Here is a 26,860-nt window from a genome sequence, read left to right as displayed (position 1 = left end):
TCAAACAAGAGCTGGTAATCCCAATATAGGGTCTAAAAGGAATCAAAAGGTGGGTTTGAGGTAAACCTTTAATGGAAACCATTAGGGACAAAAAGCAGAAATGCAAAAGCTACACAAATTAATGGGTTCATTCAGCTCAAATGTATTAGCTGTTATTAGTAATACTTAAAACTTAAAAATGCAATACTGGTAAAGGACTTGAAGTTACATAAATTTGTACATGCACACGCACACACTCATGCATAAACATACATAACTTATGCTGACACAACAATTTGTATAAGAGGCATGCTGACCTATTCTCGCCAATAGCCGAGTCGTAATATTAAAATATAATAGTGTATTTCAGTAAAACATGTGACAGGATGTCGCAGGTGATTCTACCTATAGTGAATGCACCTATTTCACTGCAGAATACCATAAACACTTTATGTGGGTTGGATGTAGAATACTGGCTGAAGGTGGTTTGATTTCCTCATCAGTCTCACATTAAAGTGTCAAACTGTTCACACAGCAAGAACAGACACAAACAATAAATGGTTTGTGAAAAGAAAAAAAAAAACAAAAATCAGGTCCATAGTGGGGACACTTTATTTATAAACAGATTACACCAACAATAAAACAAGACACAATGCACAGTGTTAACACAATGAGTTGTTATCAAAATGTCATGGTGTTAAAACTAACTTTTCAAAGTAATTTATTTTCAGTGGTAAGTCAGTTGAAGGTAAACATACACTTCCTATGAAACAAATATTCTGCCAATAAATGTAGTCTGTTGGCACAGACGGTCTGTGGGACTATCAATAGGAGTTAGTCCCCTCCACGGCATGATTCTGCTTCCCTCTAGTGGGGGTACGTGAGCAGGAAACACACGCAGGACTTAAAAACCTGGGGGTATTAATTGGTAGAAAGGTGTCTCGCTGCCAAAACTGTGTTTTCCTGTGGTAAGAATGATTTTGGATTTAATGAATCACCATCAACAAAATAAGAAAGTTTTTTATAGCATAGAGGAAGTTCTTGCTTGATAAAAACACAAGGCTTTGTTGCCAATTACAGGAAAGAAGGAGTGTTTCATCTTTCCAGTGACAGTGTTTAGCTCATTTTTTCCCCACATTTATGTTTACTCCTGATTCTACAACCATATATCATAAATTACAGTTACATGACAGGATTTTTCCATGGATCTATTAGTCCTGTTAGATATACTGTATAATATATATATATATATATATATATATATGAACACATACATGTATATAAGACACTTGAATGTGTATATGTATGTCACGTGAATATTAGTGTCCAGTCATAGCAGCCTGTTCATCCATCATGGTTCATTCTAGTCAGTCTAAACAGGGAAAGAGAGAAAATAAGAGCATGCACAGAAAGGAAGGACACCCAAGTGGCTTTAAGATCTGTAATTTCAAACGCATCACTATTAATTTGACATTAACATAAAATTATAACTTGTGGATCAGATCACATAAAAAACAATAAATCATTTAACAATTGTTCCAAAAATAAAGAAATAAATGATTCTATTATAACTGGAACTGTATTGCTAAATTTGACTTAACAGAAGCACCAGATAATCACATTTTTTCCCCACTGTAGTTTCACTAGTACTAGTATACCTATTTATCAACCATAAACCATTTTTTTTTGTCCAAATAAAGCAGACTGTTCATCACATTGTAACAGGCAAAACTTCCAGCTCAGCAGTCTAACTCTACCCAGAGTACAAATCACATACTCTCAAAAACCCCTAACTGAACGCACCAGTAACAGTAGGCCACATATACGCATCAAGCACGGGTTCTTACAGGAACGCAAATATGAGTTTTGAAAAACCAGCTAAAGGATGTCCCTTTAATCATTCCAGTTGCACCTTTTCCTGTCTGCCCCAAGACTCCATCACTACAGACACAACAACACGCATGTGAAAACTGAACCAGAGCGATTATGTGGCTTTCAGCTTTACTGAAGATAAGGAAGAGGACACACCCTGTCCTGGGACTTTAGTTGGTTAGCCAGATTTAGCATGACTAAGCCTCGGCACTGAGCTATTCATCTGTGCCACTTTTTGCTATAGCTTCAGTTCAACTCCCAGCCCAAGCACATCATTCCACTTTTATTTCTTTTTAAATTCTTAAGTTGTTTTTGTAATCCTTTCTTTATTAAATTTCGTTTCATTGTTCTCCCTTATACTTTACACGTCTTTATGATTTAAACATTTACTTTGTAAAACTCTCTCTCTGAATTAGACATACCAGTAAATAAACTAGATCTGCCTTGCACTGGCTATTGTAAAGATTAGTTCTCTACACATCAAGTTATGAATGCTTTGTTTTACAGACTCTAAGCAGCAGGCTACAGGCAATAACCTAGGCTTCACCTCCCAAAATAACAGCAAGTCACGAGGACTCGGCGCACAGTCACATACTTTTCAATGGCTCAAATTCTGTCACTTAAGACCTGAGCTGAGGATGGGAGGATGTCTTGTAAGAGACAGGAAGTGGTAACTCCTCAGATTTCCTGGGGTGCTGCAGATGAATAGCACCCTGCAAAAACATGACTTCAAAGTACCTTTGCTACCCTATTTCCTTTGTACCTTGCAAAATGCATTCTTACCTGATAAATGTCTGAGAATACATTCTGACTTGTTTAATTGTTTGTTTTCTTTAAACATTTTAATTTTTTCTCTTATCTGACTAAATGAAGGACTACAGTGAAGGGCCAGTATAGTCACTGGACTGAATGTAAGAATATTGTTGTATTATTAAATAAAATTTGTTGTGCATTTATCTCAAAGTCAGTTTATAGGACCCATAGATGACCCTCGTGACCAGCTGTGTCTGTACACGTGTTCATGAGAATTTTACATTTACCTTGACAAACGCCTATATAAGCAAAGCCCCCTACCAGGCTTGTCCAGAAGAGTCTTTCATAAAGACACTAACTATGCACAAAAAAAGCCAACCTTCCTGGTTTTGGAGATAAATGAGCAAACGCAACGCATTTCATTAGAACATCAGTAGTGGAATTAGGAGAAGCCAAGGGATAAGTTCAGTTCTTCATTCTCACATAGCCTACATAAATAATTAATAGTTTGATATCAAATTATATTTGATGTTCTTATATTTATCAAATGATGTATGCCTGGACAGTGACTGCCAATCCAAATCTAAACTGTTAAATGATATAAATTAATTTTAATTGAAGACTACTTTGTGTGGCCAGGGCTTAGCAGATCAGATGACTATGTCAAGATTGCAATGGGGGAATAGAGTTAAATACTCTTGTCAAACAGGACAATCACTGCATATTTCATCAAGTTAAAATTTTTTTTATATTCCAACTCAAATTTATTCAAGAAAATGAAATAGCTAGCTAGCCCCAAACAAGCATTTTGGGGGGTGGGGTGGGTCAGAACACAGGGGGGGTGGGAGGTGGCAATAATGAGCAAAATAAATGATGCTTGGGAGGGCTGAGGTTTTCATTATTCTGAAAAGGCCAGACATTTTTATCACCCTCAAACGCAACAATAATGAAGTGTCATTTTAGTTGTACCACGACTGGAAACTAAAACTTTGGTTAGAACAGCTGATAGCACCTCCCTAAATTGCCCTTTAAAAAGATCAAAGCTAAAAGCTGCTGCAACATTGTTGCCAAAGTGTTATGAAGGTGTCTGACAGCAGTGAAAGTCATTTTCACAGTGACATCATGAAAAAAAATATTTTTAGTTTTTTTTTTAAGAGCCCTGTCCCACATATGTCTTGTGTCTCCAGTAATTACTGCAGACACATGACAAGTTGGGGCAGAGCTCTTTTTTAGAATCATTACTGCCTTTTATTTGATTGTCAAGCCTTGATTACAAAGCACCTATGGCACCACATTGGATATCATCTGTATAAAGACAAAACATGCAATAAACAGCTCACACGTTCAAGAGTAAATGGATCTAGACTTTATCTTGAGGTCATCGCCAAGATAGGACACTCATAGGGATTTTTTTTTTTGGGGGGGGGGGGGTTAAAGATTTGGCAGAAAAATTGCCATGGTAACTTACCTGTCTCAGCACCTCTTCAGGCAGACCCACAGGCAGATAAGCAGAACAGAAACCAGCACGCAGGCAAGTGAGAAGAGGGCAACATGGCTCTTCCCAGCTGTGACACATGACAGACAGAGGAGCCCAGAGGTGACAGCGGTCAAAGCAACAGGGCTAAACAAAAAGAAGGCTAGAAAACATCACGATGCCATTAAAGAATTTTTCATCCATCAGCAACTAACACAAATATCTTTCCTTGTTTGCTTCTGTCTAGCACCGAAAAAGCCCTTTTTATACGTTCGCTATACTCACCCTTGCCCAAGGAAACAGAAACGGTGGTTTCCAGGCCCTGGTGGAGCGCCGTACAGGTCACGTCCTCCTCATCCAGAAGTTTGCTCTGTAGCAGGATGGAGGAGATCACCAGCGTGGTGCCGTCACCCTGCTGCTCAGACGACATCTCCGATGGCCCCAGCGTGCGGTTGTGCCCCTCCACGTTCCAGAGAAGCCTAGCGGGAGGGCGGGACACGGCGGTGCAGTTGGCCTGGACCACACCTTGTCTGACCGGGGTGGAGGTCACCTCAGGCTCTGGGAGGACTGTAAAAACAGCACATATGACCTGACGGAAGGTCACAGCTTCGAGGGCTGAAACTCACAGTGAAAGTACTGTAACGTTGGAAGGTCCATCATGCTCAGCCTCATCTTGACTCCTGCTCCACTTTACTATCTCAGTGCCCATCGGTATTAATGTTATGCTGATGCTGTAGCCCTCATCTTTCAAGAGATCAAAGATATTGTGAATATGATAAGACACGAAGTAAAAACACCTTGGCTTTTAATAAAGTAAATAGCACTGAACTTTAACTTCATTAGCGCTTTGAAAAGAAGTAGAACTTTCCTGCAAGTACAACCTTTTCTATAATCTACCATACACAGATGCCTTATGGTTGTCTACTTGTGGCATTTAGAGGGATTCCCTCATCATGAAGAGCAGTGTCATCCTCTTCCTCTTAGCCCAGACAACAGAGCGCACGCTTGTGCTCCGGTCCCGGTAAAGCACACTTCAGACACAGTCCACGGCCGCGAAAAGAAGGCAAAAAACACAGGCCGTGAAAACACAAGAGTCAGTCGCGTTGGGGTTCTGTTGGGGTTCACGATTAACCTCCTCTGACAACAGGCAGGCTGTCAAACACTGACAAAGAGTGGAGAAACACAGTGGCCCTCTGTGTGCAGGAAAACAGCAGCACAGTCATGGCAATAGGCTCTGGTCCAAGGCAAACCCCTAATAAGGCCTCACATTCACAGCCAAGCACAGTGATGCGCATGAGCTCGGGATAACAGCAGGCTTTCGGGACCGTGCCGAAATCCGTTGTGCAATAACGGGGGTGTTCCCCTCGCTTCCGCGCAGGTAGGGGAAAAACAAGCCCACGCTTGGCGCGAGCTGTGTCAACAAAAGAGATGAAGGGAGTGATCACAGCTCGTTGTGATTCTGTCCCCATTTCCTGCACAAAGAGCACGGAGATGCTTGGCAGGCCTGACGTCCCGCGGCACGATTGCTATTCCCCGCCTCGCTCTGGCAACTTCTCCATCGCTGCATGTGCTCATTGCCACCAACAGGGAACCGGGCCAGTGCACGTCGGGCCTGCAGCAGCCACTGCGCTATTCGGCCGAAACACTACTCGCATCCACGCCTGACGAGAGGATTGTTAGAGTGGAGGATGGCAGGCCGGCGGCTGAGCCTGATGCTTCACCCACTTTTTATTGTCCTAAATTGATGGTGTGTTGATATATGGTCTTCCTTTTCCTGAGTGGTGCAGCTATGTGTAAATGGTGACTCAAACACATTAGCTCTGCAGCACACACACACGCACACACACACACACACACACACACACACACACACACACACACACACACACACACACACACACACTTGTAAAGTAGTTCCCTGGGAAACACTCTGTGAAAAACACTCCCATTATTAAGCTCAAGAGGGCATTTAAAAAAATGGCATTAAACTTCCACGACTGGAAAGACACCAAATTCAGTCAAACTGTGGAGTCCAAAATAAGCAAAGACTGCCTCAGGTTGGAGTCAATGGCACTACAGCAATATCGCGAGAATTTATTTACGATTTTATGAATTATTACTAATGGCTACATATACAAGCTCACATCAGTATTATTTAGGACATACTGTAGGTGTGAGCTGTGCAAACTGCTTTAGAAAAGTTCACCTTCAAATCATGTGCTTCGAAATTTGATACCGGCTCCAATACTCCGTTATCACCAACATCCACATCCTCATCATCACAGTCCCTGGGACCTACCATAGACAGCCAGGCATGCTGTCGCACTCCTTGACCCAAGCGGGTATGTGTGGAACTCGCAGGTGTAGCAGCCCTCGTCCTCCGTCTGGACGTGATGGATGCTCAGCTGGCTATGCTTGAGGGACGGCTGCAGTTCCCCCCGTCCCTGGATGGGTGGTTCCACCAACAGATTGTCCCATTTGGTGTAGGAGGCCACCAGGGCTGTGTCGCCCTGCTCCTCCGTTTTCCTCCACAGGACCTGCAGGACCTGGTCAGCGTGGGCGTAGGTGCACGAGAACGTCACTGCCTTCCCCCGCACCGCCGTCCGGTTGCCCGCTGACTCCACCTTTGCTGAGAGGAACATGAGGAACATGCGTGGTCATCCGGATCAAAATGGCCATGACCTGTCTGCAAGTTCAACACGACTGGTACAGAAACAGACAAAAAAGGCAGTCGGTGAGGTTTTCATGAAGGCTTTGATATTTCTGTTTTCCTGGTTAGTTTGTCATTATGGGTGGGGCTGTGAGGACCGCAGGTGGGTCATTTTCTCTTTGTGTGTCCTCCCCTGTGCTGAAGGTTGTCTCCATCCGTGCACCGCACCAGTTGCTGTCGGTCCTCTGCAACAGCGGTGCGCTTTTCTCCTACTGGTTGTCCCACCTCACTCCAGTAAATACTTCCCAGCCGAGTGAGAAGACGAGGAGACGGGATTGCTTCCTGCTTCTGCCAACTTCGCTAATTTGTGACTGATTTCAGCTTTGTCACACCATTCACGATCGTCGCTTACGTATTGGACTCGGCTGCTGTTGTAAAGAATTGTGGACGTAGTATCTAGTGCTCGTTTAACTATCCTGTCGTTATATGTTTGTTGTAGTTTGGGAAGTAGGGAGGTGATGCCGTTTATTTTGAGCTTCCTTTTTGTCTTCTGTTTTGATCCAGAGAGTTAGGCCAGTTTATTGTTTATTTCTGTAAGGTAAGCTATATGCTGCATTTTCATTTCAGGATTTTATGTTTGTTATTTTCTACAAAATACCTTTTCCTCCGTCTCGCCTTTCCCCGTTACGGTCCAGAGTCTAGATCGGGTCGTACACACAAGTGTTATCAGAGCTCACGTATCCTCTTTGGGCACTTACATTTTCACATGATATAAAGTATACTGGTATTTCATTTTTCAAACTAGTGTAAGATTTAGTTGGTAGCAAGTTCCATAGCACCTTTCTGGGGATTAAACAGAATGTAAAAGAAGACAGGACAGGAAGGTGATCTCATCAACAGATCCTGAATAATGGACATTAAACCTTGTCCTCGTCCTGTACTGGATGTCCTTTGCCATCGCACAATAAAAACTTTTATCTGAGATTTTCAATTCACCAGCTGTTACTGCAAATATTGCTTAAAATAGACAAACACTTTGTATTCTACTTCAGAAATCATAGGTCAAAATTGTTAATCTATCTGACATCAACCTATTTGATAGAGAACCTCAAGACTCTCGTCTCCTTACCCATCAAAATGAGGCAGGTCTTCGCTTGCTGTTGCCCAGACGGATACACATCGAACACACAGGTGTAGCAGCCCTCATCCCCGGCATTGGCGTGCTGGATGCTGATGGCACTGGTGTGCACTTGCTGGTCCAGAAGGTCCACCCTAGCTTGCTTGGTGATGCTGCCAGCCCTCCCGGGCTGATAATGGAGGATGGGCGTGTCGTGGGTGTCCAGCCAACGGACCTGTTTCAGGATGTCCCCGTCTTCTACGGTGACATTACAGGCCAGCATGAAGGGGAGCCCCAGTGTAGCCTGCAGCTGGGAGGGGGCGGTGACCTTAGCTAGGGTGCGTCAATCAAAAGGCATCAGCCAATCAGGTGACGATAATGAAGAGCAAACTGTGAATTTAACTATTATGCCTTTCTAAGCCTGACTTCAAATCCAAAGTGTGTTTAATGTGCAGTGAGCTGTCCAAGACTGCAGGCATTACCTTTCAGGGAAGGGGCCAGAATCAGAGCCATCCACAGGCATACAGAGGCACACTGGCACATCTTAGTCTGCAAGAACGTTAACAGACCAGGAGCTTCAACAGCCATCTGTTTGTTTTTAAGTGATGCACACCACTGACTGAGACACACCCATTAATTTTCTTACATCAGACAAGCAGAGGCATGTATATGCATATTTTTGCGTTTAGTACATATTTTTGTATTTTGTAATTAAGTCAAACAATGAGTTGATCAAAGGGCAGGAAAGATGCGTCTCTATTTGTATGCCTAGACAACGTGATGAGTATGAGGACAGAGAGAAGCCAGTAAGCCATCGCCGTCTTCAAGGGTTAGGTAAGAGGCAGACACAGACCTGCAGCACAGCTCGAGGACGTTGTCTTCTGTTACGGTTATCACGCAGCGGCTTCCCCCACACACGTCAACAGCCGTCGCTCACGCACAGGCAGCAATCTGTGGGAAATCAATACACAAAACAAACAAAAAAACAAATGGTAAAAAAAGCCAGTTTTGTTTAAATGTGGAGCCCATTTAATTTGTGTGCTTGCGGTAAATATTCACATTAAAGTGATGAGTTTGTAGTCACCTGTCATGCAAATACAATACCCTAAGGCACAATGCATCCAAGACATTTAAAGGAGGGTTTTAATATTCAAGAATGTAAGCTTTTTTACACTCATTAAGACAGTGTTAGTGCACAAATTGACATGCTTAAATGCCTCTTTCTCTCATTAAAGAGAAAATAACATCGGCTTCTAGGCTTAACTGATAGGGAGAAACAGATACTTCAAATACTTTGAAGACTCGATCAAAGATTTAAGAGGATCATAATACTACGATGCCTAATAGATTTAATTGCTTTATATTGTGTGTAATAAGGAAACCCACATAGATGAGAACCTGATGCTCTTTAAAAAAAAAAAAAAAAAAAAAAGCATGTGGATGTAGAGGTACTTTATCTATTATATTATACTGGCCTTTCTATAGTATGAATACAAGATACTCATCAAGGTTGCAAAGTAGAGCTGCCAATTGTGTTTCTAAAATGATACTAGTCACAGTGTTTTTCTCTGTGCATGCTAAGCTTATGGACATTCCACTGGCTAAATATTCCCGTTCTGTGCAGTGGAGGCAGGTTTGCCAAGCATGCCAGCCCACCTGACCCTGCCATGGTCTGCTACCTTTCCCTCCTTCTTTTAACTGGAAACTGTCTAGGTTCCTTTCTTTGATGTCTAGACTACAACTGCACTAGCAGCACAGAAGCAGACTGTTTGACCGTAAAGCTTAATATAACACAGATTCGGGGAAAGGGGAATATTTTAAAAGGTCGCAGAGCAAAGCTATCAAGGTAAAGTGTGCGGGGGGGGGGGGGGGGGGGGGGGGTTATAAACAAGCCAGCAAACAAAGGTAACTATAATAAACCATGATCGTGTGTATTCAGAATTAGTGAACAAAATTAATTTGACTCTGGTGTAAAAAGTGAGTCCTGCTCTGTGTAACAGTAGCGACTAAAAACACTTCCCTTTTAACCTCAAGTATCCTCGCTGCCAGGAAATCAACTCATAGTGTGGCTCCCAGAGGCAAATCCTGACGGAGCACTATGGTAACGCCACGCAGCCACATGCCCCAAGCAAGCCTCAAATAAAGACTTTGGAAGGTCTGGTTGAGGGCATTTTAACTGCCTGAATTTATCGCCCCCGTGCCTGTTAAATAGTTGGCTTCAGTTATCTTCGCCACAGCCGTGGACAAACCGCCAACCTCAAAAAAGCTAGACAACAAGCTAACACATCATGGTATGTTTAAAAATTCCAGGCGTGTATTTGTTTTAATGTTACTAGAACAAGCGCACAAGCCTACTCTGTTGTCATTGATAAGGGTGAGACCTTCTGATCGCGGCTTTCCTTACTGGAATAGGATGGAAAAAAAAAATAAAAAAAATAAAAAACCCTTCAGAAAACTTCAGTAAGAAAAACCTCCCAAACTACAGCATGGTACAGGGCACAAAAACACAGAGAGTACTTTAAATTTAGCACAGCTTTACAACTGGCAGTGACCATTCAGGATTACACTTCCACTGCGGTCTGCACAGCTACACACATTCAATGTGCATTAATAATAATAATAATAATAATAATAATAATAATAATAATAATAATAATAATAATAATTAAAATTTTAAAAAATGATCAGTAGTAACTGAGGAAGCTAAGAAAAGCTGACAGTAACTTCTTGAGCACTGCAGAAGTGCATTTAATGAAGTTCCCAACAGTCTACCTAAATGCGATGTTTTATATTAGGTATGACTAAAGCTCACCTTTCAGTGCCCTGCTCAGCATCCTCGGGGATCCACAATAAAGACTGTCACCGTAGGCACCACATAGCTAAAAAGTCACTGTGTCTTTCGATCGAGCAAGACCAGGGAATAAGGTCCTTCCCACTGGAAGCAGGCAAAGCTGCGGCACCCAATTGTAACAAATCTACTCTTTGTGCCGAAAAGTGTGTCTCTTTTACCCACTACCTAAATACAATGGACGCATGGCGACATCTAATGGAATCTTACACACTTTAATTAAGCACTCAAAAGTAATTTCCACGTTACGCAACAAAATAAGGCACACTTAACAATGTGTCTTGGAGTGAGTCATTAAAATTGAGACGCAGTGCTGTAACGTTATGCATGCCTTTCTGCGTATCCTTGCGTATCAGCACTATACGCATATCCTCTGACGCCTGAACGAAGCGCGCCTCGTCTTTTGAACGCGCGAATGGCGCGTTTCGCCCGCTAGAGGGCGCACGTTCCCCACGGCGCCGAGTAAGCTGACGTCATCCGCTCGGGCGCTATCCGGAGGAGAAATCCGTCGCGCGGCCTTTTCAGCGGAGTCCGTCGCCCAGGCAGCAAGTCGAGCTCGCGCCTCCCATAAAATCCCACGATCACCATCCGGCAAAATGATCATCTACAAGGACGCCATCAGCGGTAAGGGTGTAGCCTAAACGAGTCTAACGCACTCAGGGAATTTTATCCCGTGGATATTTTTCAGGCTGGGTAAGTGTGGCTTTATCGGTGGTGTTCTTTTTCCGGCTAACATAACCCGAGGCCTACCGTCGCGCTCCAGCAACTGACGAGCGCCGTTATCCGCTAAGTTGGCTACTTCGGAGCAGTTGTTTCTTCCATTTTCTGACAATGACACTACGGTAGTAATGTATAGCGTCTAATGTGTAGTGTTTATAGTATGCTGCGTTGCGCGTAGTAATTGTTAAGGCAGTTAGATCCGCGAACTGTGAGATTGACGAACTCGAACCTGAACTGTCGTGCTAAAATGCCGGCATGTTAGTTACTTAGGTTACCTAGCTTAGCTCGGTTAGCCGACCTAGCTAGCCGAGGCTTCCACCGGCCATTTGATTGCACGAAAGTTGCTGTTTAGCAAGCAGGCTAAGTTCCCAATACCTGTACTCGGGTCTATATGTTTCTTTGTTACAAGATGTTTATTCAGCTCTAGTTCAGTGTTTACGTGTCGCTAACCCTCGTAGTTGGGTAGCTAGCTGTGTTAATGAACCTATCGTAGCTAGTTTTTAAGGCCTTAGATGTTTAACAGCTGATCTCTGATTTAGGCATGTTGCATGTTTTTCGTATATACTATTTGAACTAACTCATTTCGTGCTTGGCAGGGGATGAAATGTTTTCGGACATCTACAAAATCAAGGAGTCGGCGAACGGCATGATGATTGAAGTCGAGGGAAAGGTAACCTATTGGTTTTTGGTTCCAGTTCTAGCGACATTTTCTGCGGTTTTCGTGGAGCGTCTCCCTTTTCTACCTTATAACGCTTTGCTCCTTTCTGATTACACTAATTTTACACGTCGATTTAAAGTTTTCGGAGTGTTGCGCAATAGTACAGTAGTTTGCTGCTTTCACCATCCCCTCCCGAAACACACCCTGTTTTTTAAGATTATGGTGTATATTTTGTGTGCATTTAAAGTTAAATATGGTTCACATTTGGTTATCAGTAAGCATAGTACTACATATTGGCACTCGGACATTATAATAATTATGTATATCCTCAAATTACTGATTGAATAACTATTTTGGGAGCATAATGACATACTTTGATATCTAGTATTGACTATCTAACTTCAGTTATCTGTCTACTTACAGCTAAATTGATTATTGCAGTGGGAAGTGATGTATTACTACATACAACATTTAAGCTGTTAATGTCTGTTTTTATGTTCACGTGCATTAACATTTTATGAAACTACAGCACTGCTGTTGGTTTCAAAATTTTTAGAGGTTATAAATACAAAGTTGGTGTTTCTAAAAGATCCTGTTTTCTCACATGAAGCTTTGAGAGCTGTTTTTTTTTTTCTTCCCCCCATATATGTCTCATGAAGCACACCACGCCCGACTTATTATAAAACATACCTTTTTTGATTAATAGTTTGGTTCAGTGGCTCTTCTTGTTTGTGTCTGCAGATGATCAGCAGGTGTGAGGGGGAAATTGACGAATCGCTTATTGGCGGCAATGCGTCCACTGAGGTCCCGGACGACCTTTGCGAGTCCACGACTACCACCGGCATTGATATCGTCTTGAACCACAAACTGCAGGAAACCAGCTACGACAAGAAGTCCTACACAGTTTATGTCAAGGACTATGTGAAGGCGTGAGTGTCCTGAGGTTCTTACCCCCAAGGTCTCAACAGCTGTTGAAATTTCAAACCCCCTCCCCCTCACAAGAAAACATTACACATCTAGGTGGTTCAGTTAAGGAGGCCCCAGTTCAGTGGTAGTGTAGTCTTTGTAATTTTATAGAAGCTTGGATATTGAAGGGAAATAATTTGGGGTGGGTAGTCGAGTTCCTCTCAGAGGTGTCTTTTCTTCTGGTCAGTATCCCAGTTTTTGATCAATTGAAAATATGAAACTTGAATCTTTAAAAGTTGAACCTTGTGAACGATCACAGATATTAAACACACAACTTTGCCTTAGTTCTATATGTCTTATCTGAAGTCTAACTGACTCCTGTGTGACACTGAGTAAAACATTGTTACATTCCAATACATGAGTGCTCATTCAAGGTGTATGACCTTATTTGTCAGGTATTTAAATGTCATGGATGCTAAGAAAAATTGTACTTGTGGCTTCCCTGTAATGAAATGTTGTGTTGTGTTCATGATGACCAGTCTCCAGAAATCTTGAACTGCGATTAATCCTACTATGCTCCGTTGGTGCATCCTTTGACAGCCCAGTGCCTTTACTTGTGGTTGCCTGGGTTTGAGATATTGATGCTACATGAAAAGGTCTCTGCGCTTTCTTCTTGTCTTGCCTGTGGCTTGTGAGATTGAATTGGAGACAACAAGCATCTACTTTGCTTTCTAGTGTTGTGCAGTTGTGATATAGTGCTGATTAATACAAATACTAATTAGTGTGTGATGAATATGCATTCATTGTAATTGTGTGACAGGGTGAAGGCCAAACTGCAGGAAATAGCTCCTGACCGGGTAGACCAGTTTGTGGCTAATGCTCCAGCTGAGGTCAAGAAAATCCTAGGCAACATCAAGAATTATCAGGTATACCCTCTTCTACCTCAGTCATTTGCTAAGTCATGTACACACATGGAGGGCTCATCACCAGGGATGTCTGTCCTGGACATGCACACCATGCTCAGTATAGTTGGTATTTTTATATACTCACCTAATTGTACTGAGTAGTTGTCAAGCTATTCAGGTGCCAAACCGTGTAGCAGAGAAAGGACGAACACGCTGGCATTGTTGCTAAATTGACCTTTATTTAAGATGCATTAGTTGTTTAGTTTTCATGCTCAACCGAACTGCCCTTTCTGTAGTTTTTTGTAGGCGAGTCCATGAACCCAGAAGGCTCAGTCGGCCTGCTGGACTTCCGCGAGGATGGAATAACACCCTTCATGCTCTTCTTCAAGGATGGTCTTGAGATCGAGAAATGCGTAAGTTTTGTGTAGTCCTTATTGTGTTCAAGGATGAGAGGACCGATTTGAAGCTCGTGAAAAGCTGTGTTTGTAAAATGGTGATTAGGTGGCAGTGTTTAGAGTGAACTGCCAGGGTGGTTGATGTTAAAGCTGGGGCTTTTCCATTAAGATAGTGAGATGGGAAATTGGATCGGTTGGGGGCTGCTAAGGCTGCTCTCAGTGGCCTCTAGACTTGCAGCGTGATGCAGCAGCAGGTGCCCTCGTGCTCCCCTACTGTCTGAACAGAGAGCTCCGCAGACTGATGCGAGGAGAACAGGGCGTACATATTGGCCTATCTGCTGGCCAGCTGAGCACAGTTATGTTTGGTGGGGGTGGGATAGCTTACCATGAATGTGACAGCAGCTTGCATGAAGTGACCGCTCTTGGGGAAATGCTTTTTGTCTCTGCAGTAACCTTCCCCCGCGTGTCCGAGTGCCTCCCCCTAACGGCAGCCGTCTACCCGATGGCCCTGAGGCCTTAGGGATCGGATCACTCATTCCCTCCGACTCCATCAGATGCAGAACCAGAAGCTCGTTTTTTTTAACTACCTTCCCATCAGAGGCTACTGCTTTGATTTCTTCAAGTGTTTATCCATCCAGAAGAGTCAAGGTCCCTTCCCAAATCAACTTGGTGGAGGAAGGACAGTATTTTGGTGAGCTGAACTCGAGATTGTGTTCAACAGACACAGCTCACTTCGAGTGTTTTTGGTTTTTTTCCCCCCTGCCCTTTTTTATTTAAAAAATGGTCACAGTGGCAAAGTTGACTGGCTGGATATTGGGTTGCTGTGTGCATGTCAGCTCTGATAAATTGTACAGTTATTCTCCCCCATAACCCTTCTCGAATCACAGGATTGTATAGGATTTCTTGGCACTATTTGTGAAAATTATAAATAAAGTCAAGCTGCTGGCTAAATGGCTCATGTGGTAACTTGGACCCATTAACATTTTGCCCACTTGTTGACTTGGAACTATAAATATTTGGTAGGAAATTTGGCAGTGGCTTTGTTGTCGAAGCTTATGGCTTGTACAGAAAGTCAGATCAAGATTTCATTGCAGAGGTGGGTATTTACTAAAATTACATTTTTAAAAACCCTTTGTGTTTGATAATTTGCTTTAAAACGTTAGTTTTTAGACTAAAATGAGCATAGCAGAATTGCCCCTAACAAGTTTATATGCTGCTAGAAATTTTTGCTGCTATATTATTTTGCAATACAGATCTTAAGTTGGTACTTCAGTGTATTGGACATTTTTGATGGACCTTGTGGACCTTCCTGTTCAGAGACATTTATATGCTGTATTTTCATTCAAATAAACGAGTAAAACTGACACCTGAACAAAAGACATACTATCTCCAGGTCTTGTTGCTTTGTTTACAAAATAAGCATTACAACTAGTTGCTTCGGTCAGATTTAAGCACAATGTTTACAACAAACTGACTAGAGCAGATACTCAAATCCCAGTCAAGGTCCTATAGATCTTCCACCCTCCCTTTAGGCTTCAGGTGTGACATTGAAGTGGCCAACCAGTTACATGATTCACTTAGCAAGGGATTACAAAATCCTGGGCTGTATTTGGGATCCAGCCTTCAGTACCCCTGAAGGAGAAAATTACTGCTGTATAGGGTAAAATGGGTATAAACAGTGTATAGAATAAAGCACCTATTAACATCCCATCCTCTTGATGACTTACCTACACTCTGAAAAATGGTTGTTTGATGGAATTACTGACGTATATGTAATTAGAAGCAATGTTTCACACAGATCAAAGTTTTATTGATGTAATTTTATTTTTTTACAAAACATTTGAACATTCACTAAATTAAAATCAATGGTAAATTTAAGAAAAATGTTAAATGAGGTGTGTCTAGGATTCAGTAGCTGCTCGCCAGCTGTGAAATGTGCTTTATTCTCTCTAATCAGTTCAAAAATAACTCAAGGCCTCAACTATACTTCAATTTCCCTTAGCAAGCCCAATGAAAGACTCTCGAACCTCCACTAAAGCACCACGGTCTCCAAAGAACAGAACCACCCTCAGATTGCTGGAGTTATTCAGCAGGGAACTGATTTTTTCTACTAACCAGGGCCTGTTCAAGTGGGACTGCACTGTACTAGGTTTAGACATCCCTATCCTTATAATGGTAATGGTTTTAAAACAAAGCTGAACAACCTATGCCTGGATCAGCACTGGAGCTACAAGAATGAAGTGGCTCAGTCGCTCTTCTCCTCGGCCTGGTAATGCCGGTACTCAGGCCTCAGCTCCCATGTGTTCTTGTGTGTGCCCTTCACGTTGTAAATGCCAATGTCTCGCAGGATCTCCTTCAGATAGATCTGCACAGATAAAGGTGAGATACAGACCTCCATGGACACTCACCTGTAGACAGCTGATCAAAACAGCCCCATCATGGCTGGGTTCAGAAAGGCCTGACCTAGCTCAGCAGTTGCGCCTGGAGGAATTGGCACGTGATCTTAGTGGCGTTTAGCTGGTTGAGAGTGTCCACCATTGACAACCTATTTAGTTTGTGGGACTAAATGCGTCCGCACATCCGGCCCAAACGTTAACAGCTATAAAAAGGTGTCGATCTGGTTCGGCCAATTCACACCTTAACCTGAATCTGAATCTTAGCCATTTTTTTTCCATTTTATTTCTGAACTGCATATGTGAAAACAACCCTAACACCATCTTATTCCTTGAAACCCAGTCTCTTGAATTGAGACCAGAGTAACTTTACCAGGGACAAGCTGATCACGGATTGGATAAGGAGAGAAGTGTGCGGCTTCCTCTGGCTTACCACGGGCTGTTTGGTGATGTCCACCAGGTCTTTGATGTTGTAGTACTGGTGCTTCTCGAAGGCAGAGAAAAGCATGTCCAGCACCTGCTGTTTGTCCGCTCGCGCCCTCTTACCCTCTTCTTTCTTCCTTTTCTCATAATCCACCTGGGAGGAAACAAGTTGGGGTGTGTGTCTTTGACCAAGGTAAGCAGTTCCTAAAAACACTAGTATCATTGTGAGGGATTCTGTCTGGATTCAGACTTATGTGGAGAGTCTGCTTTGCCCAGCACTGATGGGACTTGACCTTGAAAAATTTGTACAAATCAGAGTCCTGCAACACCATCTCAAGCCAAGACTACACTCACAGCTCTCACAAATCTGCCTGGCAAAGCTCACTTATGACATTTGCTGGGTCAGTTAACAAAGCTGAAACTGCATACCAAAATGAGAGAAGATAATCTGGCACTAAACGTCAATAAAAGCAACCGTTCAGAGCGGCCCCGGGGGAACAGATCCCCCGCTGCTGTTGATGCGACAACAAGGGAAACTTCCAGCTACTAGCAAGGGCTGCATTTCTGAGAACTCAGCCTCGAAAGGCACTGTAAGAAAGTATATAGCGCCTCTTTTACATTACTGTTACTATTGTATTACGTTTTGAGTTGTTTCTACTGTGATGCCGTGGTTTTCATTGGGCAGTACGTTGCGCATGTCCAGCACGAGTCACCTACAGCATCAGGTGGACAAATATGTTGCCATGCCCTGTGGGTTTACATAGCCATCCTCTATTCATATACGTCAATCTGATGTTGTGAGTTGATTGTCCTTTGACGACCTGTAGTTAAGTGCTAAATAGATCAATAAACCTACAGCTGGCTAACTATGTCTCTGAGCCCTGCTCTCTGACTGGAGCCTCCAGCTCCCAAGGCCCACCAAGCCGGCACACACTAGAGTATTAACTATTTCAGGCACAAGAGCACCTTTTCTTCCTGGACTGTCAGAGGCAGGATAGAAGTCACTACCGTGTTTCTACGGCTGTTAACACCACTGTGTGCGTTCATAAAAGTAACACTGTGCCATCACTAGCTGTACTACAACTCGAAGTATAGTCAGGGTGTAGGATCAGAAATAGACTTGGGGTCTGCTTAAACAGCATCATATGAAATATTGAAAAAGGAAGAAAAAAAAAACATGGAAAAAGCTCTGCAAGTTTGCATTGGCTTTCTAAAGTGACCACAGGCTTTGTACGGCTTAACAACTTGGTGTCCTGTTACAAATGAACGTAGTAACTTGGACTTGGGATTTTGTGCTGAAATCTTTTCGGACTCACGTTGTTAGCATGGTTGGCCACAGGCTTGTAGTTGGTGGTGACTGCTTTCTCCAGTTGCTGGGAGAACCTGTGGGGTTTCGAGGACTCCTCGATCTGTAGCCTGCAAGAGGGCGAAGGACGACACTTAAAACACTTCACGGGCAGCCCGACTGCTGGGTCAGGAAGGCACATCAGCACGCCTTCCTGTTTAGTCGCTTGTCCTCACACGTGCCCTCATGCGGACACATACCCTTTTAATCCTCAAATACATACGTCTGCGTGGGTGTATCTGTGTGTGTATCTAGTTATATGAGCCCTAATCTTTTGACCCTCACATAACTACCAGCGACCAAATGCTTGTGTGTGTGTGTCTGTGTGTAAACAAGATTCCAGGTGAGTAATCTAATATATTAGTATACATGAGCCCCTTTTGAAAACATTTTAACTTTAACAATGGCCGATTGCGCGTACTTGTCTGTACATATGTACGCGTGTGTACGTCCTCACCTCTTAAGCCTCATGTAGTTTTCATTGGCGGCTGGTCTGCACTCGGCCCGCTGCACCACCACCCCCTCTAGCGCTATCTTGTCTTTGGGAGAAGACAGACATGGCAGTAGTCAACAGCGCTGCACAGAGTCCCGGCCTCCTGGCAGCGCACAGTGCACCAGACCAACATGAGCCCCTGTCCTGGCCCAGAATCCTCCACCGCCTTCATTCCAGCCTGTGAGGGTGAGCTCTCAGGGTGGAAATTCACTTTGGTTACAGAAGTGTTCGGCTACTCCACTTCCAAAGCGCCAGCTGCTGCCTACAGTTACGCAGCAGGAAGACGTACTGCAGGCCGGCTGCTGGGCCATTTCATATTCATATCAAACTGCCACGACTGATACATCATCGCTTAAGAACTAGCATGACAAGTTCACTTGTTTTCGGCAGCTCCCCGTGTCCATAAGGCTTAACGCCTTTTTAATCGTGTTTATTAAGACTTTATGTACTGTCATCCCTGGACCCAGCAATTCTCCTAACAGTAGATAGGTGGCGGCGGTGAGCACTCACCTGGGCCTGTACCAGTACCTGAGCTGCTGCCGTCAGCGTCTGACTGGCCTATGAGAGGGATGGCAACATGAGAACCAATGGAACTCGCACTCTCTCACACACATGCGCGCACGCACACACACCGATAGTAGTGTCTCTGTCTAACCACACAAAAAATTTGCCATGAGCCAAGCCTCTTTCTTGAGCACAAACACACGCACACAGACGCTGCACTGAGCCAACTAAGCAATCTGGCTGCTTACTCGCATTCTTTCCCTCCATCCAGCCTCTCGGACGTTAATAATGGGCCAATCTTAAATTCTGATGCCTGCTTGCTCCACTCACTCCAAGCAGAAGACACCATGTTCAGTTTCATTTACACTCCATCCGTAACACTTGGGAGGACTCCAGGGAACAGATGGCAGAAATTATGAGCACAGTCTTGTAACTCCTAAGAAGCATTTGCAAAGATTTATGGGATAGAGTTAGCTAGTTAGAATGAAGTCAATGGTGGAGTCACATTAAGGGCAATCTCACCTCCCACTCTCCCCTGCCCCATAAAATGGGGCCTGACCCTCGCAAATATTGTGTATTGCCTGCATTTCCCTTAGGGAATGTGAAGAGTGACGTGAGCACAAAAACAAACAAACAAAAAAAACTCTGGATTGAGATTAACCAATAGTGTCTCCCGCACCGAGGAACATCAAACAATCTGAGTGCTAAAGCAAAGGCGAGCTTATCCAGGAAGAAAAGTCAGCGAGCTCTTTATGTCTTCTCATGCACACTTCACGCGCATCCAAAGTGTAGCACCAAACACGCCAATCAAGAGAAGACAAGAGACTGCTCGATTTGATTTGTGGAAACCAGAAGACCGTGTCCTGTCAAGGAACCATCACCTCCGCTCACTCACTCGCGGCACGGCACACCAAACGACTGAAGAGCTGAGAGGGAGAGTGAGTTGCACACGGGCAACAGCAGAAGCTCAACAGAACTCAACGAGATTGTTGCACCATGACAGCACAGCACAGCGCACTGAACAGATAGAGCACCACATAAAAGTCAAGAAGGGGGAGCAGAGGAAGAAAGAATCAAGGTGAATAAAGCAGTGGGGAGGGGGCACTAGTAAGAGAGGAAGAATGGAAGATGGCAGGATGTTGGCAAATCCTCCCGATACGCATACACACAGAACTTACCACTACAGTGATCCAGAAGCAAAGATCAGGTTTGAAAAGGATACATGTAATCAAATTCCTCAATATTGTGAATGTTATCTCCGTATCTTGTGGCATCTTTCTCGGACCAGGATCAAGTCTTTTCTTAAGACTAAGAATGGACCTGAATGGCCCTTTTAAGTCTGTTGCTCTTAAACTGAGGACAGTGTTACATTTATTTTCTGGCAAAATACTGCTGATGTCACCATGTTTCAAGCCTGTTGTCCAGTAATAAATGGTATGTTTGTTACTTTCAAAACATTTCAAAAGGGCACGTTTTATGCACCAACATTTAGAATAATAACAAATGTGAACTTGTCCTATGAACTTGTTCAGTTGTTGAGCACCCATGCCTTTTACTGTAACATAAATCTATTAATTATGTTTATTACTAATTACTTACAGTGTTCTTACTCATACTATTAATTAGTTAATAATTTTCAATCTGGGCCCTGTTTCACAAAAGCATCGTAGTGTTAAGATGGTCTTAAATGAGAGAGATAGTGTGTGCGTTACGGTGATACTTGCTCTGTCATTTAACAGTGATCTTTGTGTTATGCTGCTTTTTGGAAACCCAGCCCTGATGCATGAAGAGGGACAAAACTCAGTGAAAGTAAACATGAAAAGAACTTATTTCTCCTGTACTTTACTACTAGGGTTTATGAGAATTACAAACATACCATTTATATCCAAATGCCCACAAGGATGTTGGAGAGGGAAACACAACAAGCTGAATGTAGCAGCTTATATGATGCTCACTTATTTTTGCTGGATCAAGGTCTAAGAAACTGGCCCTTAACACCACAGTCAACAGCAGCCATTGTTAGATATGACAGTGAGCCCTCACCTGAAGGCGTCTCAGTAAAGACAGCCAATGTCTGCCCCCCCCACACTCTGCATGGTGAACGGATGTTCCCGAGGTGCACGCACCATAGAAGACTTCACCCCTATACTGTCTATGGTGGTCAGCTCCTCATTCAGTGTGAAGGACACCTGTTCAAAAGCATCAAGCAAATGCACACAATACAAACCCTCCCTTCCACAGCAATCTGTCACAAGATAGATACATGGTGCCAGTCTTTTTGATATTTGTAATTTTTTTTTTCTGTCAGGCACGAGTATTCTTGCAGGCCTACAGTAAATGCTGGGCTCAGTTTTGGCCAGTGCAACCAAAGAGGTTTGCTAAGTTACTTAAAACAGAACTCATGTGTACTTACCTCAGCCTTGCCTTGATTCCTTAAAAAAGTAAAAACATAGGCAACGTGACTGAAACCCCTTTTGTGAAACCGAGCCCATTATTTATTTACATCTCTGAGAGGTTAGCTGGCTACATAATCTTCCACATACTTGCCAATTCTAAGTTTTCCAACTTCTCCCCTTCCTATTGCCTTGGCCCATTGTTGAGACAAATACTTCGGTACCTGTTCGACATATAAGACACGAAATCTATATCTGTAACGTAACCATTATCATATTTCACAGGACATGAGCAATGACAACCTAGGTTAGCTATACTAGCTACCTAACAAGAAAGCGAGGTTAGCTAGCTAGCGTTAGCAGCTAGGGAGGACGCGACAATTTGAATAGTTAAATACAAAGTCATATAAGAAACGTTTATAAGGAACAAACTAATCACATTAACAAGACCCAAAGATAAGTAATTATGTTACAGTAACCATTTATTTAGGTAGGTTAACTAGGTTAGCTAGCCTAGCTAACATAACTAGCACATATTAGCCACATTATTAGAAATTAGCTAGCTAGCAGTTCACCGTTGGCACTCACTTTTACCAACCAGACGCCGGTGTTCTGTTTAGCCCCAGTTAAATCCACTTCTCCTCTATCTGACATCTTTATGTCTTGCTGTAAGCGCTTAGATATAATTTCATGAGTATCTATTTCAAAACGGCCTTTTGCTTCAGTTTCAACGGAGGCTATTGTACCACTGAGCGACACGAGTGCATGGCGGCCTCGCCAAGACAAAAAGCCAAAGTGAACGATGCCTCTAGTTTCTGGCTACGTTTATCCCGTCTTTACCGTCATACTTTTACAGATGAAGTTTTTTTTACAGAAGTTGTTGACTTCGGGAGGTTTCCTAGATGTTACACATTATCTCATAACTTTTGAGCTTTTATAATGCAGTGTGTTCAGAATTACGTTTTAAGACTTAACGCCTATGAGAGCCACTTGAGTATCAGTAAGGTAGGATTTGTATGTCTTTCTAAATAGTAGTCACATTGTCACCATGTTCTTAAGATAAATTGTTTTAAACTTCTCAAATTTAGTTCAAAACTTCACTTTATTAATGTTTCTTAATACATCACAGAATGCAAGAGTTTCAGGGGAAACAATCTGACGCAAACCTCCATGAACATTTAGTTTATTTCAAGTCTATGGTTGACAATATACAAAGCATGAAAAACAACGGCATACTGAAATGAATGCAAATGACTATTTAGAATCGTATATACTACAAAATACTACAAGTCACCCAACTTTTCCAAAACATAGTAAATATTCCTGTACACCTTTAAACTGTTATTGGGATATTTGCTGATCAGTCACCTTCTGCACCTGTGCAGCATTTAATATTTAGGAAAACTGCACTGTTCAATATTTGACAAATGGAAACAGTAAAATGATATTCACATCATTTGCTATTTAGAAAGGTATTTTACAGTTCATGTGGCTTATAGGTTCAGCAACTTAACTGGTTCAATCTATTGTTTTAATTTCTATTTTGTTGAGTTTAAGTTGGAACTAACTTAAATAGAAACCAGTGTCATCTTCCCAACCCAAGAATCAAATAATTTGCTGTGTCTACAGAAGCAGAATAAAAAATGCTTACATGATTAACAGTGAATCAAAGCTAATGTGGCTAACTTTCACTGACACTTAGCCACATTAGCTAGCAAAGTTTGACTGACGTTTCAAGCAATCCCTGCAGCATGTCTTCTGTGGTGAGCTCTCCTCAGAGGAACATTCGATCCTTGCTGTGAGAGAACCGCGTGTTCAGCTCTTGGGACTTCTTCAGCAAGGCTTTCTTCTGGGCCTCGTCAAATCGGGTTGACCTGCAGGGTCAGCGTCCCTGTCAAAGGGCCTTCTCTCCACAGGCTTTGAGGAGTCTTCCTCAGCTTTCTTCTTCATTTTCTTAGCATGTATGCTCATGAGAGACTCGCCTCTCTTCGAATCCTGTCAAAGAGGATCGGCCACTGTAAGACTAACGAATTGGCTTTAGCATCATACCCACACACCATAAGCTTGTCAGTGTGGTGTGAGCCTGATATGAGACGCAAGTCTGAAGCCACACGAAGGGAAAAACGTACGTTGTACTTTGACACCTTCTCGGCCATTTCTAGATCTTTCCGGGAGAGACGAGGGCCGTCAGCTTTTGCTGGCTCACCCCTCTCTTTAGCCTCTTGTCGCTCCTAACAAAATCGGAGAAAGACGCAACATAGAAAAGGTACTTAGGAACACTGGAGCTGCTTATTCGATATACTACGCTATGCAGCTGCATAGTTATATTGTTCTTATAAAACGTTAACTGTATAAATATTGATAATTCAGCATCCATCCAATCTTAATAGAAAAGCAATGTTAGTCCAGCAGGGTGCAAGATGGACTGAGCAGTTTAGTTTTCTCTCTAGGATCGGTCCGCCCCTTCACCACAGTCCTTATGGGACATGAACTTTAAAAGGTTTAGCACACTCACCCGGGCCTTCCGTTCACGGTCTGCAGGCGTGTCCGTCCAGATGGAGCGGTCCTTGTCCTCAGGCCCTGCCCTCTTCTTGAAGGTGCGTGGGGCCAGGCCCACATGCTGCAGCTCAGGGGGCAGCTCCATCATCCAGCTCTCTCTCTCCAGCTTTTCGGGTTCCTCCTGAAGGCCCACAGCAACAGCAAGGAAATACGATATTCTGTTAGAGAGACTAAGCTAAAGTATTGCTAGAGTTTGTCACTTTAACAAATCCCAAGTGTTATTGTATTGCAGTCAAGCTGCTTAAGAACACTAGTAAACATGTACTTCCAACTCCAAATGTAATGTGTGCCCTTAGTTATGTTTTCTTGGTGCAACTGGTTACAAAAAGGCCCAAAATATTCTTGGATGTTTTGCAAAGAGAAATGACATTTCATGACTTAAAAACAAAACAACTGGGTGAGATGAAGGAGAACACTCACGTCTAGGCCCATCAGCTTGTCTTTCATCCTCTGTGCCCTTCTTTCAAAGTCCAGTGCTACAGAGCACTGCAATGCACCTTTCGATGGCATGGGCCCGATCGCATCCTCCTCACCTTCACTGCTGGAAGATTCTGCTTTGTAGCCTGGAGGCAGCGCCGGCCCTATGACCCCCTTTTCTCTGTCCTCCTCCTCCTCCTCATGATCCTGTTTTTTAAAGCCCGGAGGCAGTGCGGGTCCGAGTACGGGTTGCCTAAATATGATGAAAAGCTTTGGGTGTAAACCTGCTAAATATTGCCTGTGTATGACCAAAAAAACCCAAAACGTTTGGGTACTATAAAAAATGTTCTGGTGGGATAAGATTAAAAAAAACAACAGCATTAGAACTAAAGACTTGCTGCTTCACAACAACTTCAGCGATGTTTGTGCTCACCTTTCTGGTGAACTGTCTTGCTTTTTATATCCCGGAGGCAGTACTGGCCCAAAGAAACCATCGTCCTCATCTACTGCATCAACCTTCCTGGGCGCTTCATCAAGACTGCCAGACTTGCTGCATTTTAGGATTTTAATAAAATTTATTACTACAGACAGATAGCATGTCAAACTATAGAAGAGGAATTAAGTCTTTTTAAACCGTACTTTGAGGGTAGACCATTATCTGATCCAGAGTATTTGGCCCTTTTAAACACGATCTCTTGATCGCCGTCTTCCGAAGAACTGGGGGACCTGGATGGTTTATAAAGTGGGGGTAGCGCTGGACCTATAACTGTAAAGCAAGGTCTTAATTTCAATTGTTGAAGGCCAAGATTCAAAATGAAGTTAGTTAGAATTACAATATATAAACCACAACGTATTACGTTTGTGTTCATTCACTAGGCTTAACTAGCTATCGCTAGCTAAAATGGTTAACCGCTAGCTAGAAGCGGATATTCTCACACCTGACCCTGAATTAGCGCGTTTGGCAGTTAGGTAGCTAACTAATAACTAGTAGCGCAAAAGGCAAGTCAATGTACATATAGCAACAAAAAACCCCAAACAAATTAGCTAACTAGCTAGATAGAGACTGCTGTTTGAGTAACGCTAGGTAGCTAGCATGAAACCAACAGCGTACTTGTGTCGTCTTCATCGGATTCATTATTTTTGTCGTTTTGCCTCCCTGGTGGTAAAGCGGGTCCCATAACGGTGTTGTTCGACATGGTCATAGATTTGGCTGCATTACAAAATAATTTTTTACAAATCTAATATGTTACATAAATTACAAGTTTACAACGCCTTCAAGCAAAGTACACTCGACACCACCAATGCAGATAATTGTAGTTATGAGACAGTGTTGTAAATGATTCTGTTCCATTTCACAAATCGAGTCTCCTAGCGCCTCTGACGGAACTACAGAAAGCAAAAAGGGTAAAAAATATGACCGCGTATATCTGCGAGGGATGACACCAATGTATCAGTTCTTTGGTTTGAAATATATGTTTCACATTTAAACATTTTAGAAAAGAAACTTTTTCACTATTCCAATGATCCAGGGTCCAAACACGATGAAAGGAGTAACATAATCCACGTTCATATTGGAAAAAGTAGGACCGGTGTGGTACCAAATGGTGCTTTCCGGTCCTGAGCGTCCACCTTGGCGGGTGTCGCATCCGCCAGATTTAAAATAAAAGCCACTCGCTAATGTCGATGTTAGTAGATGCTATCTAATCCGAAAGGTTTAGCAAATGTCGAAATTATAGGGTGTGAATATTTTTATACATCTGTATAACTGCTAAATACACATATATTTAGTAATTTGACACGAAGTGTAATCGGTGAAAGCAAGATGAAAATAAAAAAATAACGGACTGCTTCGAAGACAGCTATAAATGAGCTCATTTATAGCTGTCTTCGAAGCAGTCCGTTATTTTCTATGGTTATCATCTAAGATAGTAGTCTTGTCCAGCTTCATAGCGGGGATTGCACTTTTTGAAAGCTCGTATTTCTTTTAGGGTACAAGCTCGCTTTTAATGATTAAGCTGATAGCTAGCCCGTTACACGCTAGATATAGCTGATTTGT

General features: G+C 42.8%; 4 protein-coding genes across 6 annotated transcripts; 1 reads left to right on the top strand and 3 right to left on the bottom strand.

Annotated features, from left to right (window-relative positions):
* Positions 1-568: 568 nt before the first annotated feature.
* Positions 569-11,041, bottom strand: LOC113577075 (OX-2 membrane glycoprotein-like). Of its 3 annotated transcripts, none has more exons than XM_035534614.1 (8): positions 10,658-11,041; positions 8,699-8,796; positions 8,328-8,394; positions 7,858-8,103; positions 6,378-6,707; positions 4,364-4,645; positions 4,073-4,241; positions 569-1,351 (listed from the first exon to the last, which is right to left on the bottom strand). In XM_035534614.1, the coding sequence occupies exons 3-7, from the start codon at positions 8,386-8,388 to the stop codon at positions 4,078-4,080; spliced, it is 1,083 nt and encodes a 360-aa protein (XP_035390507.1). In that variant the 5' UTR covers positions 8,389-8,394; positions 8,699-8,796; positions 10,658-11,041; the 3' UTR covers positions 569-1,351; positions 4,073-4,077. The 3 variants fall into 3 exon arrangements, with proteins under 3 accessions (XP_035390507.1, XP_035390506.1, XP_026865339.2); XM_035534613.1 differs by having other exon boundaries at positions 7,858-8,178; positions 10,658-11,037; XM_027009538.2 differs by having other exon boundaries at positions 4,073-4,169; positions 7,858-8,178; positions 10,658-11,032.
* Positions 11,042-11,202: 161 nt separating this feature from the next.
* Positions 11,203-15,228, top strand: tpt1 (tumor protein, translationally-controlled 1). Its single transcript, XM_027009654.2, has 6 exons — positions 11,203-11,317; positions 12,010-12,083; positions 12,813-13,000; positions 13,798-13,903; positions 14,179-14,295; positions 14,727-15,228. Exons 1-6 carry the CDS (start codon positions 11,290-11,292, stop codon positions 14,727-14,729), a joined length of 516 nt encoding a protein of 171 aa, XP_026865455.1. The 5' UTR covers positions 11,203-11,289; the 3' UTR covers positions 14,730-15,228.
* Positions 14,991-22,643, bottom strand: gtf2f2a (general transcription factor IIF, polypeptide 2a). The gene is given in 10 exon segments (XM_027009597.2): positions 14,991-16,642; positions 17,104-17,247; positions 18,410-18,509; positions 18,896-18,977; positions 19,442-19,489; positions 21,479-21,518; positions 21,520-21,624; positions 21,849-21,867; positions 21,979-22,052; positions 22,417-22,643. Coding segments are annotated over 10 exon segments (798 nt in total). The 5' UTR covers positions 22,483-22,643; the 3' UTR covers positions 14,991-16,522.
* A 268-nt stretch (positions 22,644-22,911) lies between these two features.
* Positions 22,912-26,374, bottom strand: gpalpp1 (GPALPP motifs containing 1). Its single transcript, XM_027009558.2, is given in 8 exon segments — positions 22,912-23,707; positions 23,710-23,823; positions 23,958-24,059; positions 24,344-24,508; positions 24,808-25,057; positions 25,238-25,354; positions 25,444-25,570; positions 25,916-26,374. Coding segments are annotated over 8 exon segments (1,071 nt in total). The 5' UTR covers positions 26,007-26,374; the 3' UTR covers positions 22,912-23,602.
* Between the last annotated feature and the right edge of the window lie 486 nt (positions 26,375-26,860).

The sequence above is a fragment of the Electrophorus electricus genome, chromosome 16, assembly GCF_013358815.1.
Source record: "Electrophorus electricus isolate fEleEle1 chromosome 16, fEleEle1.pri, whole genome shotgun sequence".
Taxonomy (NCBI): Eukaryota; Metazoa; Chordata; class Actinopteri; order Gymnotiformes; family Gymnotidae; genus Electrophorus; species Electrophorus electricus.
Note: the sequence above shows the minus strand (reverse complement) of the source record. Positions and strands in the feature narration are given on the sequence as shown.

What these genes read in the sequence shown, in the direction of transcription:
- LOC113577075 (XM_035534613.1), bottom strand. Translation starts at nt 8,388, where the DNA reads ATGTGCCAGTGTGCCTCTGTATGCCTGTGGATGGCTCTGATTCTGGCC. An exon ending in TCTGGCCCCTTCCCTGAAAG is followed by an intron (nt 8,179 to 8,327) that starts GTAATGCCTGCA and finishes GACGCACCCTAG; the next exon opens with CTAAGGTCACCGCCCCCTCC. An exon ending in TTCTGTTTCCTTGGGCAAGG is followed by an intron (nt 4,242 to 4,363) that starts GTGAGTATAGCG and finishes GATGTTTTCTAG; the next exon opens with CCTTCTTTTTGTTTAGCCCT.
- tpt1 (XM_027009654.2), top strand. Translation starts at nt 11,290, where the DNA reads ATGATCATCTACAAGGACGCCATCAGCG. An exon ending in GTCAAGGACTATGTGAAGGC is followed by an intron (nt 13,001 to 13,797) that starts GTGAGTGTCCTG and finishes ATTGTGTGACAG; the next exon opens with GGTGAAGGCCAAACTGCAGG. An exon ending in GCAACATCAAGAATTATCAG is followed by an intron (nt 13,904 to 14,178) that starts GTATACCCTCTT and finishes CCCTTTCTGTAG; the next exon opens with TTTTTTGTAGGCGAGTCCAT.